This window comes from Ceratosolen solmsi, unplaced genomic scaffold (assembly GCF_000503995.2).
Source record: "Ceratosolen solmsi marchali unplaced genomic scaffold, CerSol_1.0 scaffold26, whole genome shotgun sequence".
NCBI lineage: Eukaryota > Metazoa > Arthropoda > Insecta > Hymenoptera > Agaonidae > Ceratosolen > Ceratosolen solmsi.
In genome coordinates this window covers 1,217,477-1,238,143 of record NW_011948442.1, presented here as the reverse complement: position 1 = coordinate 1,238,143, position 20,667 = coordinate 1,217,477, and the positions used below count along the sequence as shown (strand labels likewise).

General features: G+C 25.3%; 1 protein-coding gene across 2 annotated transcripts; it reads right to left on the bottom strand.

The window, feature by feature from the left end:
• Positions 1–271: 271 nt before the first annotated feature.
• On the bottom strand, positions 272–20,058 carry Sema2a (Semaphorin 2a). 2 transcript variants are annotated; one of them, XR_912982.1, is made up of 12 exons: positions 19,797–20,058; positions 11,863–11,950; positions 10,486–10,537; positions 8,454–8,516; positions 8,169–8,276; positions 6,941–7,211; positions 6,274–6,504; positions 4,101–4,514; positions 2,973–3,249; positions 2,095–2,542; positions 1,039–1,249; positions 298–373 (listed from the first exon to the last, which is right to left on the bottom strand). XR_912982.1 is itself a non-coding variant. In XM_011504042.1 (11 exons), the coding sequence occupies exons 1-11, from the start codon at positions 19,981–19,983 to the stop codon at positions 344–346; spliced, it is 2,169 nt and encodes a 722-aa protein (XP_011502344.1). In that variant the 5' UTR covers positions 19,984–20,058; the 3' UTR covers positions 272–343. The 2 variants fall into 2 exon arrangements, 1 of the variants encoding a protein (XP_011502344.1); XM_011504042.1 differs by lacking the exon at positions 1,039–1,249 and having other exon boundaries at positions 272–373.
• Between the last annotated feature and the right edge of the window lie 609 nt (positions 20,059–20,667).

Sequence of the window (20,667 nt, the reverse complement as noted above, 5' to 3'; positions counted from 1 at the left end):
ATCTTAGTATGTAATATGAGACAAAAATGTTTATTATTCATATGTCTGCTTAGTATATAATTGTATATTTTTATCTGATAAAAAAAATTATATTTCTTTATCTGTAATAAAATCTCTTCTTTAAATCTACATATAATTTACATTAATAGTTTAGGATAAATTAGAAGCTAACTTTTATGAATGTATTAAGCTATTTCGTTTTTCTTTTATATTTTACTTGGTTATTTTTATTTATTTCATTCAAATACTACATGCTATCTTCTTTTTTATATCACAGATCTAAGAAAATGAAACATTATATCATATTTTTAGCCTTTCGGTTTTTTTATTTGATGTTGCTTATTTATGTTGGATCAGTGAAATGAATGTATTCCTGCAATATAAACATTATTTATTATTCCAGTATGTATATGGTTGAATTTTGTCTTTGTTTGATTATTTTATATTCATGTGTTGGCGAATATATTATTCTAATAAAGTTCATTCTAGATTATGATGTGAAAAAAGAATTGTAATTCTTAAAAAGTATTCTTAAAAATAAAAAGAATTAATTTATTCATTAATATTCAATCTGACATCCATCAATATTTTAAACTATTTATAAATATGGATTCTTTGCCTTGTAAATCATTGATTCTTTAATTTTTTCAAAAGATTTCATACAATATGTAATTGAAAAAAATTAGTATAATTTAAATCATCGTATTCTGTGATTTACATTTAAGCATTTTATTTAAAAAAATATATAAAAAAAGCATTACAAAGGAAGAGAAGAAAAGTCTAAAACATGGTAAAATTATAGAAACTTTACATTACATAAATAATTGCGTAATCTAATAATTAAAATAATTGGCTTCCATGCATTAATTTCTTTTTGTGTCCTCTAATACAATGATTCATTTTTTGTTACTACTTTTGCTGTACTTATTCAATATGATTAAGATTCTTTTTTAAAGATTTTCTATAATAATTATTTTTATTCTTTCCCCCCCACTTTTTACTCACTATTATTTAATGAGAATTCATAATGTCACGCACCAAATAATGTAGCATACAAATACAATTTCCAAAAATGCTCAATTTGTAAATTACTTGTACAGTAATATGATAGAATATCCAAAATCAAATTCGCTTTCTCATTTTGATTTGATTAGGGCATCAATGAACGTTTCTATCAGACTAATGGTGTTCCATACACTTCATTCGTATGGAGATTCTGGTTACTATCATTTTGCTTGAATACACATTGCTATAAAAAATTTTTTTTATAAAAAATAAAACAGCTCTTTTATTAAAAATATTTTAAGATATTCTAATTACTAATAAGTCTACAAATATTTATGAATAATAAGTTATTAAATTTAAATTTCTTTCCTATTGATGTTAGTCAATATATTTTCTTTACTTAAGAAATATTTCAATCTATATTTAATATAATTTTTATTATACTAGATAAATTTATTAAATAATTTCATTTGAAATTTCATTATTTCAGTATTAACACTTAAAATATAATTGTATATATATATATATATACATATAATATTTAAACACTTCGTAATAGCAGTAATTCAATATAAAAAAAAATTCATAACATTATTTTAATTTTTTTCCCTAATATTATTTAATATACTGAATTACATTCCTTGAAAACATCATTGATATTATATAGTTCTTGAAAATTGCATTAATAAACTATAATTATAAATTGATAAATACTGAATTGATAAAACTGAAGTTAGATTTATAGTAGTATATTTATATTATATGGATTTGTATTATATTTATTTTATATTTATATATATATATATATAAAATAAATATTATAATATATTTATATTATATGGATTATATATTATAATATATGGATATATATATACATTTATAGTATACATTTATATAGTAGCATAGACAGACTGAAATCATTTTTATTTTTGATATCATATGAGAGGAAGATTTGGATTTTTTAAATTTTAAATTTAGAAATCACGTTTTGTATCAAGCGATCGACTAGAGATACAAATAATGCTTATTAAATCTATATTTAAAGTTATATTAATTTCTATAATCTTAAACCACAATATTTATACTTACTGCTTGTTTTCTCTCCCAGCTTTTCATTGCAGATTTATACTTTTCAAATTCATGACACCAGTCTGAGTATATCTTTTGATAATCGTTAGATTTTGCAGGTGCTAAACATCTATGCGCATCCACGGAAATATTATATGAGCAAAGTAACGTACTTCCTAACCAGCAATCATATCTACCAGCATCATATTCGTTTACACCAATAATTACTAATCCCTTCTCTGATGTTTCAATAAATTTATCACTTGTGATACTGTACTTGTAAGCAATTTGATAGCGACCTTTTTCTTTGCTATAATGATACCATCTAACTTCTTGATTCGTCAATACTTCTGGCATTTTAATAAAGCAACTTAAATGCACTGCCTGCCCCCAAGTTACCATTAGTTTACGTTTACCTATGCTACTATCACACACATCTACTGTATTATTTGATACATCCTGTAACAAACTGAATATTTCAAAAGGATTAATTTTATTTATTGAATCATATAAAATTCAAAATTATATATAAAATTTACATTGATAAGTTCAAAAATTATATTTACACTGATTTAATATTTTTTGTAAATTTTTTTTAAATAAGAATTGAATTGTTAAACTGTTAAGAATATTTTTTTATAACATTATAGACTTATCATTCATTTTTAAATACATTATTTAATTATAGAATTAATAATTTCACTAAAAATACATTTTAATACTTATATATAGAAAATTTACATTTCATAATCTTTAATACACAACTAAAAATTAAATTTTATAGAAAACGTTTGATTTATTTGAAAAATAATAAGTAATAAATAATTAATATATTCATAATCAATAACATCTATAATATTACTTCATAATTTTGTTAAACTTATTTATTATTAATTTACCCTGGAATGTATGGTTTGCAAACATTTGTATCCTTATCCCATCCACAATACGGATCACGGACACACCTTAGGCAATTATCATATCGTCTAGAGCACATAACTAAATCTATTTGTTTTATTCTATGATCAGATGCCACGTAAAGAGCTTTATGCTCCTGTGATATTTCCATTGCCTGGATCGCTTCTCCTAGTGTGACATCGAATATATCTAACAAAATTGATTGGGACTGTTCATCGTTATCCATCCACTGCACAATTTTATAAACTCTTCCATCACCTAAAAAGAACAAAAAGTTTATGAAAAAGTTGAAAGTATGTGTATATAGTTGTAGCATACTATAATAAATAATATTTGTAATAGTATTATATTAATTATAACTGAATATTTATTTAATGTAATATTTTTTTCAAAAACGATTAATGATATTCAATCATTTATATTGCTTTACATTAATAACTATGCTTTTTCTATAATACTTTAGTCATTTCCTACTCATTAACCAATATTGAATATCTTTATAGGAAAATAAAATAAAATGTCAAAATTAAAATCAATCTTCAAAAATATTAAAATTATATTTTCATTGTTTAACTTATATCACAATTTATAAATATTTTATATTTCATTTTTTCAGATTTTCTTGATTTCCTTTTATTTATATTCTTTTACGCTGCTGTATTTTAGTAAATAAACATGAATTTTCTTAAGGATATCCTTCAAATATTTCATAATTTAAATGTTATAATTAATTGAATTAATTATAAATAGTTAAAATATTATATACTATTTATTTAATATAAATTCTAATTTTCTTAATTGTGTTTTTATTAATTCTAAATAAACATTATTAAATTATAATAGTTTTCATACAATTCACTTTATAATATATTTTAATCTTGGAATATGATATCATAATACTATTTTGGTCTATTTTTTTTAAAGAAAATTGTTAAAATTGAAGCATTTAATTTATTACATTAAAAAAAGATTGATAATAACAATGCTTATATTTAAAAAATAAGAATATTCATAAATTTTACTTCATTAGAATAGTTTTTGATAATTTGATAGTGATAATTATTAGTTATGATAAATTCATATAATTAAACAAATAGAAGACAACTTACTGGATCCGGCATAATATATAATATATTTAAAATCGATTCCAATAAAATTAATTGACACCTTATCTACTACTAATCTTGTAAGTATAATATCTCGTTTGTAAAATACTGGTTTTTCATTTTCGTGTAATACTGCTGAGTCCATTAGTGGGTGTGAACGAATAAAGTTAAGTACGGTATCGGGTAATGTTTCAGTATCATTAACACATTGTCCTGGTCGAGGTTCTGGAACTTTATTGGAAAGCACTGGTAACCAGGCACTGCTACTCGTTGCTTGTTCTTTAAATTTGCCACGAAAGGCTTCTTGGATGGCATCAATGTGAAAAGAACAAATAGCTGATCCTATTAAACCATTTATTGCTGTTGTGAATATTCCATAAAAACGCGTGTTATCGTTCGGTATTTTGTAGATGCTTTCTGAAATTTATTGATAGAAAACAGCACACATGTAAATTTCTTGACATAAACATCAATTTAAATGAAAATTTAAAATTTCATTCAATATTAAGTACAAATAAAAAATATAGAGTATTTTTAAAATAATTATAACCTTACTGACATATTTATAATACAACAAAATTAGTATAACAAATTGAATGAATAATACAGTATTTATTCATATAACTAATTATAATAGGTACAAATAATTGTGTTATCAATTTGTGTATGGTGATACATTTATTTAGTAGATATAATTTATTTTCTAAAAAATTAAAGCAAAGTAGAAGATAGTTATCAAAATCTTTTGATTTTCATGTACAAATACATCTAAGCATGATAAAAGGAAATTTTTTTAAATTAAGTAACTATAAATTCATTGAGTGAACAATTGCAAAATACTGTGACAGAAAATTCAAAAATTTATCAATTAGGCCAAAACATGGTTCTGGTAATTAATATACAAGAATATATCATTAAAAAACGAAAATATTAAAATTTTTTTAATATGTTCTAAAGATATACTTTTTAGACCATAATTTAATAAGAAAGTTCAATACAAATAATAGATGTATAATAAAGTATTAAACAAAATTTTTGAATCTCTAAGCAAGAATGTAAAATCAAAGCAACAAATAGCATAATAAATACTTTGTTAATAGATTTTTTAAAAGTTGTTCATAATAAAAAAAAACTCAACTTTATTTATTAAATCATATTACTGATTAACATGGTTCCAGCAAATTTCATTGTTAAATTCTTTAATTGATGAAACTATATACCACAAATTAACACTATCTTTTACACTTTATGAACACCTACCTAATAAATCGTAAGTAGGTATTATTATAATGAAACTATTTTAAGCATTAAGCTAGTATCAATTATTAATTTTATTCATTATATTTATATGAAATTAAAAATTAACTGTACATAACATGGTATGTACAGTTTATAGTATTATGATATTAAATAAATATATAGATGCAGACACTATAGAACCAAGAAGATAATACGTTGAATGCATTTTACAAAGTACCTTTACTTTCAAAAATATATATAATTTACTAATGAGTTGAATATGTCAACCAACTCAAGATAAAATGTATATTCACTTGTTCCTTATTTAACATACAGCACAAACATTTTTGACCATGTATTAGAACATTTAATTTATTAAAAATAAAAAATATCAAAATATTGTGCAATTTTATTCACCATTAGAAAGTATTAAATAAAAATTATAAATTAAAAAATTATGAAAAGAAATTTACTTTTAAAAATTAAATATTATAAGTAGATTAAACTGATATTTACTGATATTTATTAAAACTATTTAAATTTTTTATGTAAAAATACTATTTTCGATAATTTTGCAAAACATACATAATTATTATATTAAAATAGTAAAGAATATTGCTGAACATTATTTTGAATAAAGTCATCACCATATTATATATATAGAAGATTTAAATACTACATATAAAATTATATAAATTCAATATATTGTATTAACAATTTCTATACAAATAGTACAAACCAATTAAAGATGATTTAAGTTTTAATAAATGTTATCACTAATTTATTGCTTTAATAAATTATTAAATAATTTAAAATAATACATACATTAAAAGTAGTTTTTATTCAGATATAAAATTAAATTTGAAAAAAAATATATAAACTTTTAAAAATAATTTCATAAAAATTTTCTTTACTATTCGATTAAATGTATACTTACGTATTTCATTAAAATAAAATGGAAATTCTCCTGGAATCGAGCAATTAAGTCTTGCTTTTAAATAGGTTGCCCAATTTTGTGAAAGAATATTTTTACCACCAGTGTCTCTTTTACAAACTCGAGCGACACGTGAATACACATTTTTGCCACAATTGATGTACTCTACAGCTGTTTCTCTAAAGAAGAAGAAAACGTGGTCATCAATGTCAAAAGAGCCTACGAAGTTTGGTTCTGAAAAATAAAAATTAAATTTTTCCTTTCAAATATTTGAATTGAATATTTAATTACATATGTATAAGCGTTTACTACAAAAAATTCTAAAATCTTATCATCAATAAAGTTCATTTCCCTCTCCATTCCATATTATATATATATATATATATATATATATATATATAGGATTATGCTGATGCCAAGTTTAAAATTTTTGTTGTTACAAGCTTGTGTATTTTTAATTGAGCAACCTTTTATAGAATTATAAACATTTTTATCCTTTTAAGATTACTTATAAAGCGTATATCTTATGTTTTGTTGTGCGATATTGTTATTTATATTTTATTTCTTAGTTCTGCTTTAAAAGTATATTACATATATTATTCGACTATTTAATTTCAATAATATTTGAAAGTTTAAAAAATCATCAAATAAATATAATTTTTTCACTCACTATCTAGCCATTTTGAATCATATTTAAGTGTTCTTTTAAAGCTGTAAGCTTTACGGCCTGTGGTAAAATTGAGAAGATCGGTACGAAAAATAACCGTATCAGCTTTGGTGAATTCAGCATTAGTTCCGGAATAAAGAGCTGGTAAATCTCCTGGATTTCCTTTTTCAACCCAAACAGCTGTTGAATTGTCGGCAGGATCGTAAGGACACTTCGCAATACCCATACCCACGCCTGGCACGAATTCATGTCGTGATAAGTGAGTGAGATTACTCTTGAAGAACAAAAGAGCAAATAAAACATATTTTATTTTAAAAAAGAATAAAAAGCTTCTTCAATATAACTGAATATAAATTATTCAAAATGTTTGGAATAAAAATTGCCTAAATAATTAAATAAGTATTTGAAAAACGTGAAAATCAAAATTCATGGGGTTTTGTTATAACTCCTTACCAATTATTTGATATGAGGTATTTAGTATATAATATATTTTACTTTCATATTAATACAAACATAACCATTGTACTTACGTACAATGTTAGTAAAACAATTTTTCAAATTGCAAGGCAAACATACAATCCAGTAGAGATATGTGTATGTACATGTTTATGTTTAGGTCCATGAAAAACCAAAAACAAATACGTAACGAAGGTACTGCATTATAGTACCGTTGTTTAAAAGCGACGACAATCGACCGTGAGTGTGGATATATACCTAAACAGAATCTTCTTAATTAGATGATATTGTTCTTATCGTAACATAATCTCCTAAAAACTATCTATTTTATATCATTGCATCTAATATATTCGATTTATTATAATTTATATAGATGGATAATGATTAGCATATAATTATAGAACCTTACATACAAAAATATAAGTATCTACGCATAAGGAAGGATGTTGTTTTATTAACATATAAGTATACAAATGCAATCTAATTATTTGCTTTGTTTCTATTTGAAAATAAATGACCCTTTTGTTTTTATATATTTTAATAATCAAATATACCATTAAAATAAACTATATACTATAACAAATATATCTATTTTCTTCTAATTGACTGTAGTTATAATTCTTACAATAAAATGCCCGACAATTAATATTTGGAAATTATGAAATATGGAACAAATAGAGAAAAAACCGAAATACTATTTAAATAATTATATTAGTCAAATAAATTTTATATCTTCTAAGAAAGACGTTCAATACAAGATAAATTTATTACTTACATATATGACCCAATCTTTTGGAGAATGGGCGTTTGTACCACACACATATAATCGATTGCCATCCTCCATTGGTTGTATCACTCTAATATGATTTCGACAGTCAAAGTGCTAAAAAATAATACAGTAATAAATTTTTTTTTATTAATAATATTTGAAATATATATATCTTATATTAAATGAAGAAGATTTAATATGTAAATCAAATTAGAAAAAGAAATGTGAGATATTAATTTAATTTTAAATCTTTTTAATCATCTATTAAACATTGAATAAAATTATACTTACATCTGATTTGCCTTTTGATACACAATTAGCTATATTGCTCGGTTCCAAATTAAGAGCATCTTTCTGAATAAAAAAAAGGGAAAAATCATTGTATCTTGTATTTTAAAGCCATTAAATTCATATATTATATTCATATATATATATGACAAATTTTTAATTTAATTCCTAATTTAATTCACAAGTAAAAAAAATCAATAAATTACTAAAATGAGTAAAAGAAGATATTTTATTCAATTTATCCAATACTTTTTGTATTTTTATTCTTATTTTAATTTTATTTCGAGTATATTGTATAAAAATAAAATGAAGAATTACAGTGTAATATGAAATAAATTTGAAAAAATAAGAAAAAAGATAATATGATAAAAATGTTTGTGGTAAAAGTATGAAAATTCTGATTATATTCAGAAATTTTTAATTTATGTTTATAATTGTAAAGGAGCGTCATGATCAAATCAAAGCGCTACTATTTGTATTTCTCTGCAACAAACACGCATTTTTTATTTACAAGTTATGTATTAATTATTTTATTCAATATGTCAATCTCAATTAATACTTTTAGGATATTTTAAAATTTTTATGGCGTTTGCGGTAATGTATTAAGTTTTACAAAATTATGATACTACTTTAAATTTATTAAAATCCATCATTGATGAAACTATATTGTTTTTAACAATTCAAAGCAAAATTATAAAGAACGTAAAAGTATATATTCATAATGAAGATTTTAAAACTGGTAAACCTTAAAAATATATTTATATAAATATATCGTTTTGAAGATAAGGTCATTAGTAAATTCCATTTATTTTTTTATAAATTTATTTATAAAATTATAAGATTTTCAAGTATTAAAGGTTTTTAAGAAGTTTAATAATCAATCATTATGTATAATAAATTCGAAATATCTGAACAACAGGAAACCACCTAATTTATTATTATGGAAGGAATTGAACAAAGATTTTTAAATGAAATTTGAATTTTCAAAAGAGGTGAGTTAATATTTTGCTATTATGTGACCCAATAAGACACTAAATAAGAATAAAAATAATACATTAGTCAATATTAATGTAAAACTTATAATAAATATAAAAATATGCTTTAATAAAGTCAATCAAATAAATAGTGTACTTTTGTTATAAAATATTTGTTTAAATTGACATTTTAAAAATTTGAGACATTTAAATATAAACAATCAATAACATGAATAATTATAAAAAATGTAATTTACATAAAAATCTTGAGCATGTATTAAAAAATATAGAAAGAGACAATTTAATAATTTAATATAGTACAATTAAAATTTACATTTTATGCATTACCATAGTCAATTATTATTATTATATATAGCAATATTACAGTATTCAACTAACAAAGCATTTGATACGGGTACTTTAAATACTTTACGTTAATATTTTAATATCAAATTAAATAAAAATTGTCTTATTGAGATTATATTCCAATTATAAACTTTCTCAATGAAGATTAATATTTGAAAATTATGATGTTTAATTGAGTTTCCTTAGCATTTCTACAATATGATTGTGAATTACAATTGTTTTACATTTTATCTACAACGGTTAAATGCCAGAAAATAGATGATAAGTAAAAAGTATGATACAATGCATTAGTAGTAATATTTATAAGCATGAAATAATATAACTTCATATAGTATGTTACAAAAGAGTTTTTAATGCAATAAATATTTTTTTATTGATTTTATCAAATATTACTATATAGGTCACTGTATAAAAAACAACAATGTACATATTTTCCAATGTCAGATGATGGTAAGTTTCATATTTTTGATACATAATTTTTTTATTGTATATAATTTGTTATAAGATTACAAATCATTCATAATACTTTTTATTATTTTAAAATGAATTTGATAAAAAATTTCAATTTTGTATTTTTTAAATATTTTTAGTTTTTAAATTATTATTTATAATTTCAGTTTTTGAAATAAATTGTGTAAAAGAGTATTAGAATCAAATAATTTATTCATATTCATTCGAAAAAATTATGTACTTACCTCACAACTGGAGTAGCTAATATTACTCAAATTCAACTTAAAAATTTTATCCCTGCAACAAAAATGATTGTTTATTATGAAATATTTTATTAATTAATACTTAGATTAGATAAAATAAATTTCCGATGCATTATTTTTTATCATTATTTTACATAAATATAAATGATTTTGTGTTTTTATAAGTATTGATTATAATATACTTGTATATTTTTTAATATTTTAATGAAAACCAGTAATAATTAGTTTTATGTTAATATTAAAAAATGTGTATCTCTAAATACCCAGCATAAATAGTATTTAAAAAATATGCATCTAAGTAACACAGGATAAAATGATTTTTATTGAAGCATTGTATAATTATGTATAATTAAATCAAAATAATTTACTATAAGAGCATTAAATAAAAATTATTCAAACATTTTTTAGCACTTATGTATTATTATAAATAAATATTATTATTATAAAGTTGTATCGCTACGAAATTTTAAAAAATTTGTTAAAATTGAAATTATGAAATATATATATAGATTTAAATAACAATATTTTATTATAAATTGAAACACTCTTATGATTGCTTCAAAGGTGATAATCGCATATATATTTAGATTATCACGTTATCTAATGTATTATACATGAGATAAATGGTAATGCCCTAATAATTAGTATTTATATGACAAATTTTCATAAATATAATAACATATAAATCATTATAGATAATTACAATAACAACACGTACTTTGAATACGCTGTTACAAATAGATATTAATCATATTTATTGGATCGCTAAGATTGTGTTTATTAAATAGTCTGATATGTTTCGAATTCATTTGTAATATACGAATTCGATATCTTTGATATCTTAACTTACAGAGGTTATTGTATTTTCTTATAGATCATTCAGAATGGCAATAGATCTTAACTTATGAAAACCAGCATAGAGGTCTCGACCGTTGCGAACAAATATTTTTTTAATAATTTTCTATTCGAAATTGTATAAGTTAACAGTTCAGATATATGCAATAACTATATATCCTATATATCGATTGTTTTTCGATACTCATATAAGCGATATAATAATAATAAACACTAATTTGATACAATGATTATTAATCATACAATTATCTGATACAAATTTTAATTTTATTTAACATGTTAAATAAATCATTTAAACTACAAATAAAAATTTATTTCTAAATTTACTTTCATTAGATATAAAGTACTTGCAAATATATTTATGAAATTATCTGAAGAATGTATTGTTATTGTAAATAAAATGAGTGACTTATATATATATATATATATTATATAGGAATAGAAAAAAACAATAAGAAATAACCGAGGGGAAAGTATATTTATAAGTAAACAGAATATATTTACATTGCTCCAACATATAAGACGTCTCTCTTGTTATCTAGGTAAAGAGTTCTGTAGTAAAGCATTCCACAATTGAATTCGCGAACGTGCTCTAAAAATAAAAAATATCAAATTAACAATTTGTAAAATAAATCTTACTATTGGTACAATATGTTTATTATATTGCCTAAGATATGTATGCAAGCATGCAAGAACCTAAACGTATGTTTTGTTCTTTAAGTTATGTCTATTTCCCTACTTATACTTTCAATATTCCCATAACTATTATATATGTTTCTTTTTTCTTTGACTCTTTCAAAATATTTTAGTATAAGTATATTCGCTCCAGTTATATCGCATTAATTCCAATAAGTCACGATGTGCTCAATTAGATGCTTTATTATTTTTATGTGCAGTAAAATTATTCATTATCTTTTCTACTGCTAAATTTAAATTGATACTTTTTTATAAGATTAATAAACTTATTCGATACAAATATGGTATAACACAATTTATTTATATTTATATTTGTGAATACATAAAAATAATAATCTAATAAAATTAAAAAAAAAAATAAGAAATGAATTTGATAAAATGTTTTAATTCTTACTAGTCTGTATTTTTTATTTTTTGTTTAAAATAACTTTTCATGAAAATAAAATATATACTATATTTCATCATAAATAAATTTCTTTATAGAAATAAATGACTGTATTAAAGAAATTTTTCATTAATTATACTTATTTTTAACACACATAATGAAAAAATCTATATATAATAATTTTAAGCTTTATAAAACTATTCCTCATTTATTATTTACTTTAAAATTTTTCTTTATGTATAAACGTGTATGGCACATCTAATATAAAAGTATATCGTACGTAATGTAGTTTACAGTAGTTGTTAGTCACTTCGAATATAGTAGTTTAACACTGTATGAAAATATCATTTACAGAATTATATTAATTTTTTTTTTAATACGTATTTTTAAATTAAATTACGCGATATAATCGATAAATATTTGTTCGAAAATTGCACTGATCTTCGAAGTACCAAATGTGGAATTTCACTGATCCGACTCAAAGGAATAAATGTTGAAACGTATTTAATTTTCTGGCTCGAACTGCCAAGTTCGATAGTTAAGTTTATTTGTCGCTAGCCTTAGCGATACTTAAGAAAGGACTTAAGTGGAGGGGCTGTAAAGATGTACAGTGTGTGCAAACTTCGTTAAAACATTGTTTCTTTTGGTTTTATTGACAATTACACTATTGTTGTTCTGAATTCACTTCTCATGGGAGAGTGTGTACTATGTTCTATTACAACGATATAGTTGCTCCTTGGTGCTGGTGATGATGTCGTAGATGATGTTATAGGGATCAGCAATGGATTGTGTATACTTCTTGAAAAGGAATATAGCTTGGTTTTGTGGTCTATGCTAACGTTGTAAAGGTTAGCAGGGCGAGCCGACCATACTCATGAAGGGAGTATGGAATTATTTAGTGATCTATGTTACTGTTGCAACGATTAGCAGGGAGGGCCAACCATACTCATTAGAGGAGCATGGAATTTGGTTGATGGTTACGCTCAATAGAGACTACTGGTATACCTTCGTGTTAAAGAATACTTTGATACCATGCTTCTTGTAGTCGACTATTTCCTTGTACTGCAGTCAGCACCCTTGACAGGTTGACCGGTGCACACTGGAGAATTGAACGTGTGTTCATTGCTGCAGTGAGAGTGTGATCGTGTGACGAGCTCTCTGCTGTAGACTCCGGCTTAATAGCGTGGCCGAAGCGTAGATGACTAGCTAGGACGAGTAACTGACTCGAAGGAATAATTGACTGGCGTCTTGGTGCGCGTTTTCTTAGTTATCCACGCGGTAGCTAAGCTAGCTGGCATCGATGCTTAAGTGTTGCAATGTGAAGACTACGCAGGCCTGCAGAATGTTCGAGAATCCAAGCTTTGAACTATTAGAAAATTCTGCGAAAGCGAAGTTTTGAAAGATTCGAGAATTCAATCGACGTTGCTATGTGAAGGCTAAGCAGCCTTGTAGGACGTTCGAGAATCTAAGCTTTAGGCAATTCAAGAATTCTAAATGTTTACAAAATTCGAGGACTAGAAGGCTTATAAAATTTTCGAGAATCGAAGTGTTCGAAATTGAGTGTTTGTTTTATGGCTCGAACTGCCAATTGAATAGTTCAGTGGATTAGTCTCTCGCCATAGCGATTAGGAGGAAAAAGGCACAAGTGGAAGGGTTGAAAAATATTATGTAATATGTATTTTGAGTGAAGATATTGTTTTATTCTGGTTTATGAATTATAATAATATTGAAGTTTTGTTGGTTGCTTCATGTAATTGATAGATAGATAGATACATACATAGAGAGAGAGGTATTCTATTGCAGTAGTGAGAGTGCTTCCTTGTGTCCTTGATTGTTGTTGATGCTATGGAAATTACTATGGATCTTGAGAGGATCAGCGAGGAGCGATCCGATCAGCAGAGGATGGCGATGGTGATGATAATGGTAATCAATAAGGCTTCGTAGAGATAGTAAGCATACTTAATAGGAAAGAACACGGTATTCTTTGCGGTAGTGCTTATGTTCGAGATTGACGTAGTTTCTACGAATTTAAGAAAAAGTGGGTCATACGCGCTGTACGACGCACGGTACGCGCCCTCGGACCGGGACGCGCACTCGGGCAAATGTTTATAAACAAAACTCAGCTAGTCGGAGCAAGTTTTGACATGAAATCTAATATACTATAATATAAAGGTATTACGCCCTACTTTTTTTTCGTCGAATTCTCGAAGGCTCTAGATTTTTCTTTCTGCGCCTCGTGTAAGAATTAGTGCTACAACGACGATGCTTTGTTGCCAGCTAAGTGAACCACTGCGTGGATATATAAGGCAAGCACGCGGCGCGTCTCGCTCTTTTGCTGACAGCCTCTTGCTTGCTGACCGGCTCTCTTGCTAATCATCTCTTGCCGAACCATCCTCGCTCAACTGCGCTTGCGGCTAATATCATGCCGTGATCCGACCGCAGTGACCGACTATAGTGAACCGATCTAACCATCTACAAGTAGAAGCCATGGCACACGAGTCTCGATCTGCCCTCAGCAGGACCGCCATGGATCGGTCGGTATTTTCAGCAGAACCGCCACGGAACGATCAAGCCTTCGGTTCGTGCGCGTATTCAAAAGGCTCATACGCTCATTGTAATGTTACTTCGCGCTCACTTAAGTGCAATTGCCGCTCAGTGTTTTAGTATACTGTGAAGACGACACGTGGCCATATATTCGGCAGTCTAGATAATAATACACGTGTGCATCAATAAAAGGAAATCGGCAGATTTGGAAGTGAGTTACAGTGAAGCCAGTTGGAATAGTAATCAAAGGGGACATCAGCCTCGCAGTAAAACAACACACCTTGTCATCAGTTTACAAAGTACATCTTTTTATATTCATAAATAAGCTAGTCACACCTCGCACAAGTCGATCGGGCAAACTTACGCTCTCTCGAACTAACACTTCGAAACCGTACAGGCCCTCAACAGCCGATACAAGTGTCGCTATGCGTTAAGCACGTTGTCAAGGAAGGACAACAATAGATCGACTAATCGACTATTAATACATATCATTAAGTCCTTCAAAAGCTCGAAGGCTTATCATTAATGACTCTTACCTATGACTAGACTTTTCTACTTCCCCCATAAATAATTAAAGACACAATTGATTACTCACTAAATTCCAGTAAACATCTTACACCATATCAAGTATAGTTATTCATACATCAAACATACTTGATTCAAACACCATCTTCTCATGCTACCTCATGAGCATGATTGACTACACCTGCTGATTTTTACAACATCAGCATAACCTCAATTCTCAAGTTACACAATAATTTCAATAGCATGTACAACGATCAAGAACACAAGGAAAAACCCTCACTACTTCAATAGAATAATCTTCTCTCTTCACAACATTGCAATATTATTATAATTATTAACAAATAATAAACATTGTTTTTACTAAAAATACATTATACATAATATTTTTCAGCTCTTTCACTTATTGTTTCCTTTAAAGTTATTCTGACGAGAGACTAATCCACTGAACTAAACTTAACCTTTAAAATCGAACAGGTTACGTAAATCGACCATACTCCAATGGGAGAATGGGAATATTACAGTGTTAGTCACACGCAAGAAGATTAAATTATAAACAGTTCCTTCAAGGACTGAAGGACTTGTCACCAACCTTGATCGGCTGAATTCTAGCCTCAACAATGTAATTACCTGTAGAAGGTGAAGTACGGTCTCAGCCCTGCTCGGCTTGACAGAGCGTATTTGTCACTTTAGTAAGCCTTACACGTGATGTGATTCGAACGTGGATGACTAGCTTGTACAAATTATAAAGGGATGTGCCTTATGAACTACCAAGAGTGCATGCTGAATGGCTTTGGTTGGCACTCCTTATTGATTACAATTCTAATGGCTTCACTGTTAAAATGCTATCCTGTAATAACAGCTTCTTATAATAACGCACGTATGTTTTTTTGACCGATTGACTGATATGCGGCTAAAATTTGTAGTCGCAGGTTAAACTGATACTAGATGGATTTGAAAATGAACTAATTAATAACAATGGATGAGTGATCGAGGTGTAGAATTACAGTGAGCCATAACTGTTAACTGAGTAGATAGTAAAAACACCGTGAGCCAGGTTAAAAGAACAGTGCCACGGTGCGTGGCGCGCTGCTCTTAAATATTCGCGTGGAAGCTTGCGACGCCGGAAACAACGCCGATGCCTGTTGCTATGCCAAAAATCGTCGTGACGTCAGAAAACGAAGCTCTGGAACGTTCTAGAAGCGTCAAAGAACATAGCCTTGGAAGGTTCTTGAAGTTTCATCGGCGTTGCTACGTGGAAATATTGTCATATATTTGAATTTAAGGCGTATGAAAATTCCCGGATTCGTTGAATCGTGTTTACAAATATGAGCGTCCGGGAGTTGTACTTTTCCCAATTTTATATTCTGCTTAAGCTGCTTTAATCCCGAACGCGAAGGTTTCGGAAAAATGCTCCAATTCAGAACGATATTATATTAATTTTTAGCAAAATTTTTATACGTAAAATTATGAAAACTAAATAAGAGCGAAGCCATAAAAAATCGTATTCGTAAAAGAAATTCCGATTCCGTATATTCAATTTATTATTAAATAAGAGTCAAATTAATTGTCAATAATCAAAGTCAAAGTCAAAAAGTCAAATAATCAAATCAAATCTAGTCAAAATTATGTAGGTAAATTTTGGGTAGTATACTAAATTTTAGAACAATTTTAAAATATATAACCATTCAATTTAAAAAGGGGTGGTTGTATATTGTATGCAATATATTAAGAATTTAATTTATTTAATCTTCTAGATTTCGTACGATTTAATCCAATATAATGCATTTTTATGGTTTAAACGTATACATTAATTATCCAGTAAAAATACAAAATATAAATAAATAACAGAAAAGTGATAATTAAAGTGAAATTACTATTTATATGATTAATAAATCGCTAAAACACCATAAAAAGCAGCAGTACTTTTAAGAAAAAAAGTATTTTTAAACTTTAGATTTACTCAACACTTATTAATGTGAGTATTTCAACCTGCTTTGCAAATATAATTATTTATAATAAGTAACCAAAACCATAAAATTGCATTTTTAATAATTAAATTATGCAGTTCATTGGTTACCACAATTTCATTTGCACACACCTCCATAATAATCTAATTTATACTATTTTTTAAAGTACAATTTTCTCATTGCTCACATTTCGATGTTGATTTCCAGAATCTCCAAATAAAGCATGATGTACAACGCAATGTATAACACTCTGGTATCAGTTAATTAGTTACATTTTAAGAGACAATTTAATTAATTTATGAGCTCTTTATTCTATATTGATGTATATTAATTTATAATATAATATTCAAATGAAAATATTCCGTTTTTATTTTCATAAAATCATAGTTACTATTACCAAATTAAAATTTGAAATGAAACTATTCTTATTATTTTACAATTGTACAAATTAATAATATCAAACTATTGCATAAGCAATATATTATAGCTTTACTGGTAAGTACAATTCACCTTTTTTTTTATATTTTTATTGTCTTTAATGTATATAATAATAAAGGAATAATGAATCTATCAAATCTTTTAACTTAGAGGAAACACAATATTCATATGATTGCTCTTGTTAGAGCCTCTCTTCACTTTAAAAATTATTAATTTTCATTCAGAATCTACTGCACAATAGTTTGATATATTTGTTTTTTATAAGTTACATGATATTATATTATTAATGCCTTGAGATGCATTAAATTTCATAAACTTTTTAAAATAAACTATGTATTATTAATTATTAAGTTTAAACTCCTATTGCATATATAATAAAATAGACTAATTATTATCTTTATATATAAACATATACACAGAGCCATATATATATATATATATATATATATATATGTCTCTCTGTGTGTGTATGTGTGTATGAAGCTATAATTTATAAAAAAAAACTATTTAGACTATACTTAATATATGTGTTCAATTTATATTATTTAAATGTTAAGTCTTCACTGCATTAATAATATTGCGGTAAAACTGTTAGCACAAGCTTTTTCATAAGCAGAACAAAAGCATAATGTTATAGATAAATACCATTTCGTTATATAATAGAAGTATAATACTTTATAAAACTGAAAAAATAAGTAAATCAATAATTTTTAATATATTTTTAATATGCAGGTAAAAACTGTGAGTATTATGTAAAATAAAACGGTGTAAAGGCAATTATGTTGATAAGAATATTTTTTCACTTAATTCTTCTAGAATCAATACAAGTTTAAAAAGATCAATATTTATTACTGATCTTTGTAAAACGTACATGTATGTAAAAACAGTTATCATATAGTTAAATTTTTAGAAAAAAGTTAACAATGTTAGGTTAGTGAATTTTTAATTAATATTGTATAAAATAATTTATACAATTTTTTTTATTAATCAAGACAACAAATTTTATTAATAGAAAGAATAGAAGTAAAACATCAATAGACAATATATAGAATATAAATTTAAAAATTAAAAAAAATTTAATATAATTTAAATTCAGTTTAAATATAATTAATTATATAAATGATCAACCGAAGTATTTTCATGAACTAATAAAAAGTAAGCAGATAGTAATATTCCATATAGATATATATTTAATATATATATACAATATTATTGAATAATTTCATTCTACATATATACCATAATAACACACTATAAATAAAACTATGTAAAACCTTTTTATATGATACGTTAATTATAGTATTAGTAAATATATCATTAATATATATTTCACAGCAAGAATTAATATCTTTAAATATATGTGAATATAATTATATAAAATGATAAAGCAAATATAAAAGTAAAATATTAATATTTTTAACATTAAATTCAGGATAAAAAATGTATATATTGAAATATTTTTGGTGAATAATATTAATTTAATTTTACATTATAAACTTCTTAAAAAAAAGAATCTACTATTTTGACTTTATCAGAGTAAACTTATCTTTCAATCATTGAAGCTATATTTTACAATCATTTAGTATGAACCTAAATATTTTAAATAATAATAAAAAATAATTACACAATTAATATTTTTCTTTGAAAATAATCAAATATCTTATAAAGTATTAATCATTGTTTGATTTTTTTACAAAATAACTTAAACTAGAGAATATCTAAGATGTATATAGGTATATATATATATATATATATATATATATATATATAATTAAAAATTAATAAAAAAATACAGAAATAGAGTAATGAAAAGAATATAAAATAGTTTCTGTTTTCTTTTTTGCGACTCACATTTATGTATAAGAAAGACAAAAGAACCTAACCTTTGTGATGTCTAAGATGTGCTCTTCCACAGCAAGGCTGTTCGAAATAAACATGTCCTGGATGACTACCTACAGGCCTGTTTGCTTTTATTAATACTATAACATGGCTAAGTGCAACTGTTAGTACAGCTACCTTTACCAATTGCATTAATAAATTACTCTGATATTGTTCCTTTATGCTCTTCATAGTTATTCGTTTACTATATTAAATACACTACACACTATGGCTAACCATGCATGGATGATTTTAGGTTTGTAGTCAATTTTAACAAGACTTAAAATTTGTACTTTTTTTTTATTCCTACGAAATTTACAAGTAATTGTTCATGTTGAGAAAGTCATTCAATCTTTATCGATGCAATTAAATGAAGTGCGTGTTACACTTTTTGCTACACCAAAGATGTATAAAAGTATAATGATTGAAAAAAATCACTGTTAACTATAAAAAAGAACAATCAACTGACTTAAGTACCACATTCGAACATAAAATTTTATGAATGAAGCTGCAGATGGTTTTAAATTAAGATAATACCTACTAGACATACCCTAAGTGATTGTTTCGTGACTTACGAACAAATTTGAATATAAAGAATTACATTAATTCAACTTCTTATATAAACAATAATAAAATTTAGATATCTAAGCTAAGTACTAGCTACTTTATCGATTTTCCAAATTTAATTAAAATTATTTCTATCTTGCAAATAATCTATTTCTTTTCATTACTGGTTTATTCGTACATATTCGCGATTGTTCGGTGCTGCTCGGTATTATTGGAATCAACTTATTTTACTTCCTTTTACTCTTATATTGTGCGCAGTCTCGACAGCTTATTATTGAAGTGGTTCACTATGCCTTCAGTGGTATACTT

Excerpts from the sequence above, each read along its gene's own strand:
- Sema2a (XM_011504042.1), bottom strand. The coding sequence starts at position 19,983 with ATGAAGAGCATAAAGGAACAATATCAGAGTAATTTATTAATGCAATTG. Across the intron at positions 11,951-19,796 it reads ACATCTTAGACATCACAAAG|AGCACGTTCGCGAATTCAAT; the intron begins GTTAGGTTCTTT and ends TTTTATTTTTAG. Across the intron at positions 8,517-10,485 it reads TTAGCTACTCCAGTTGTGAG|AAAGATGCTCTTAATTTGGA; the intron begins GTAAGTACATAA and ends TTTTTTATTCAG.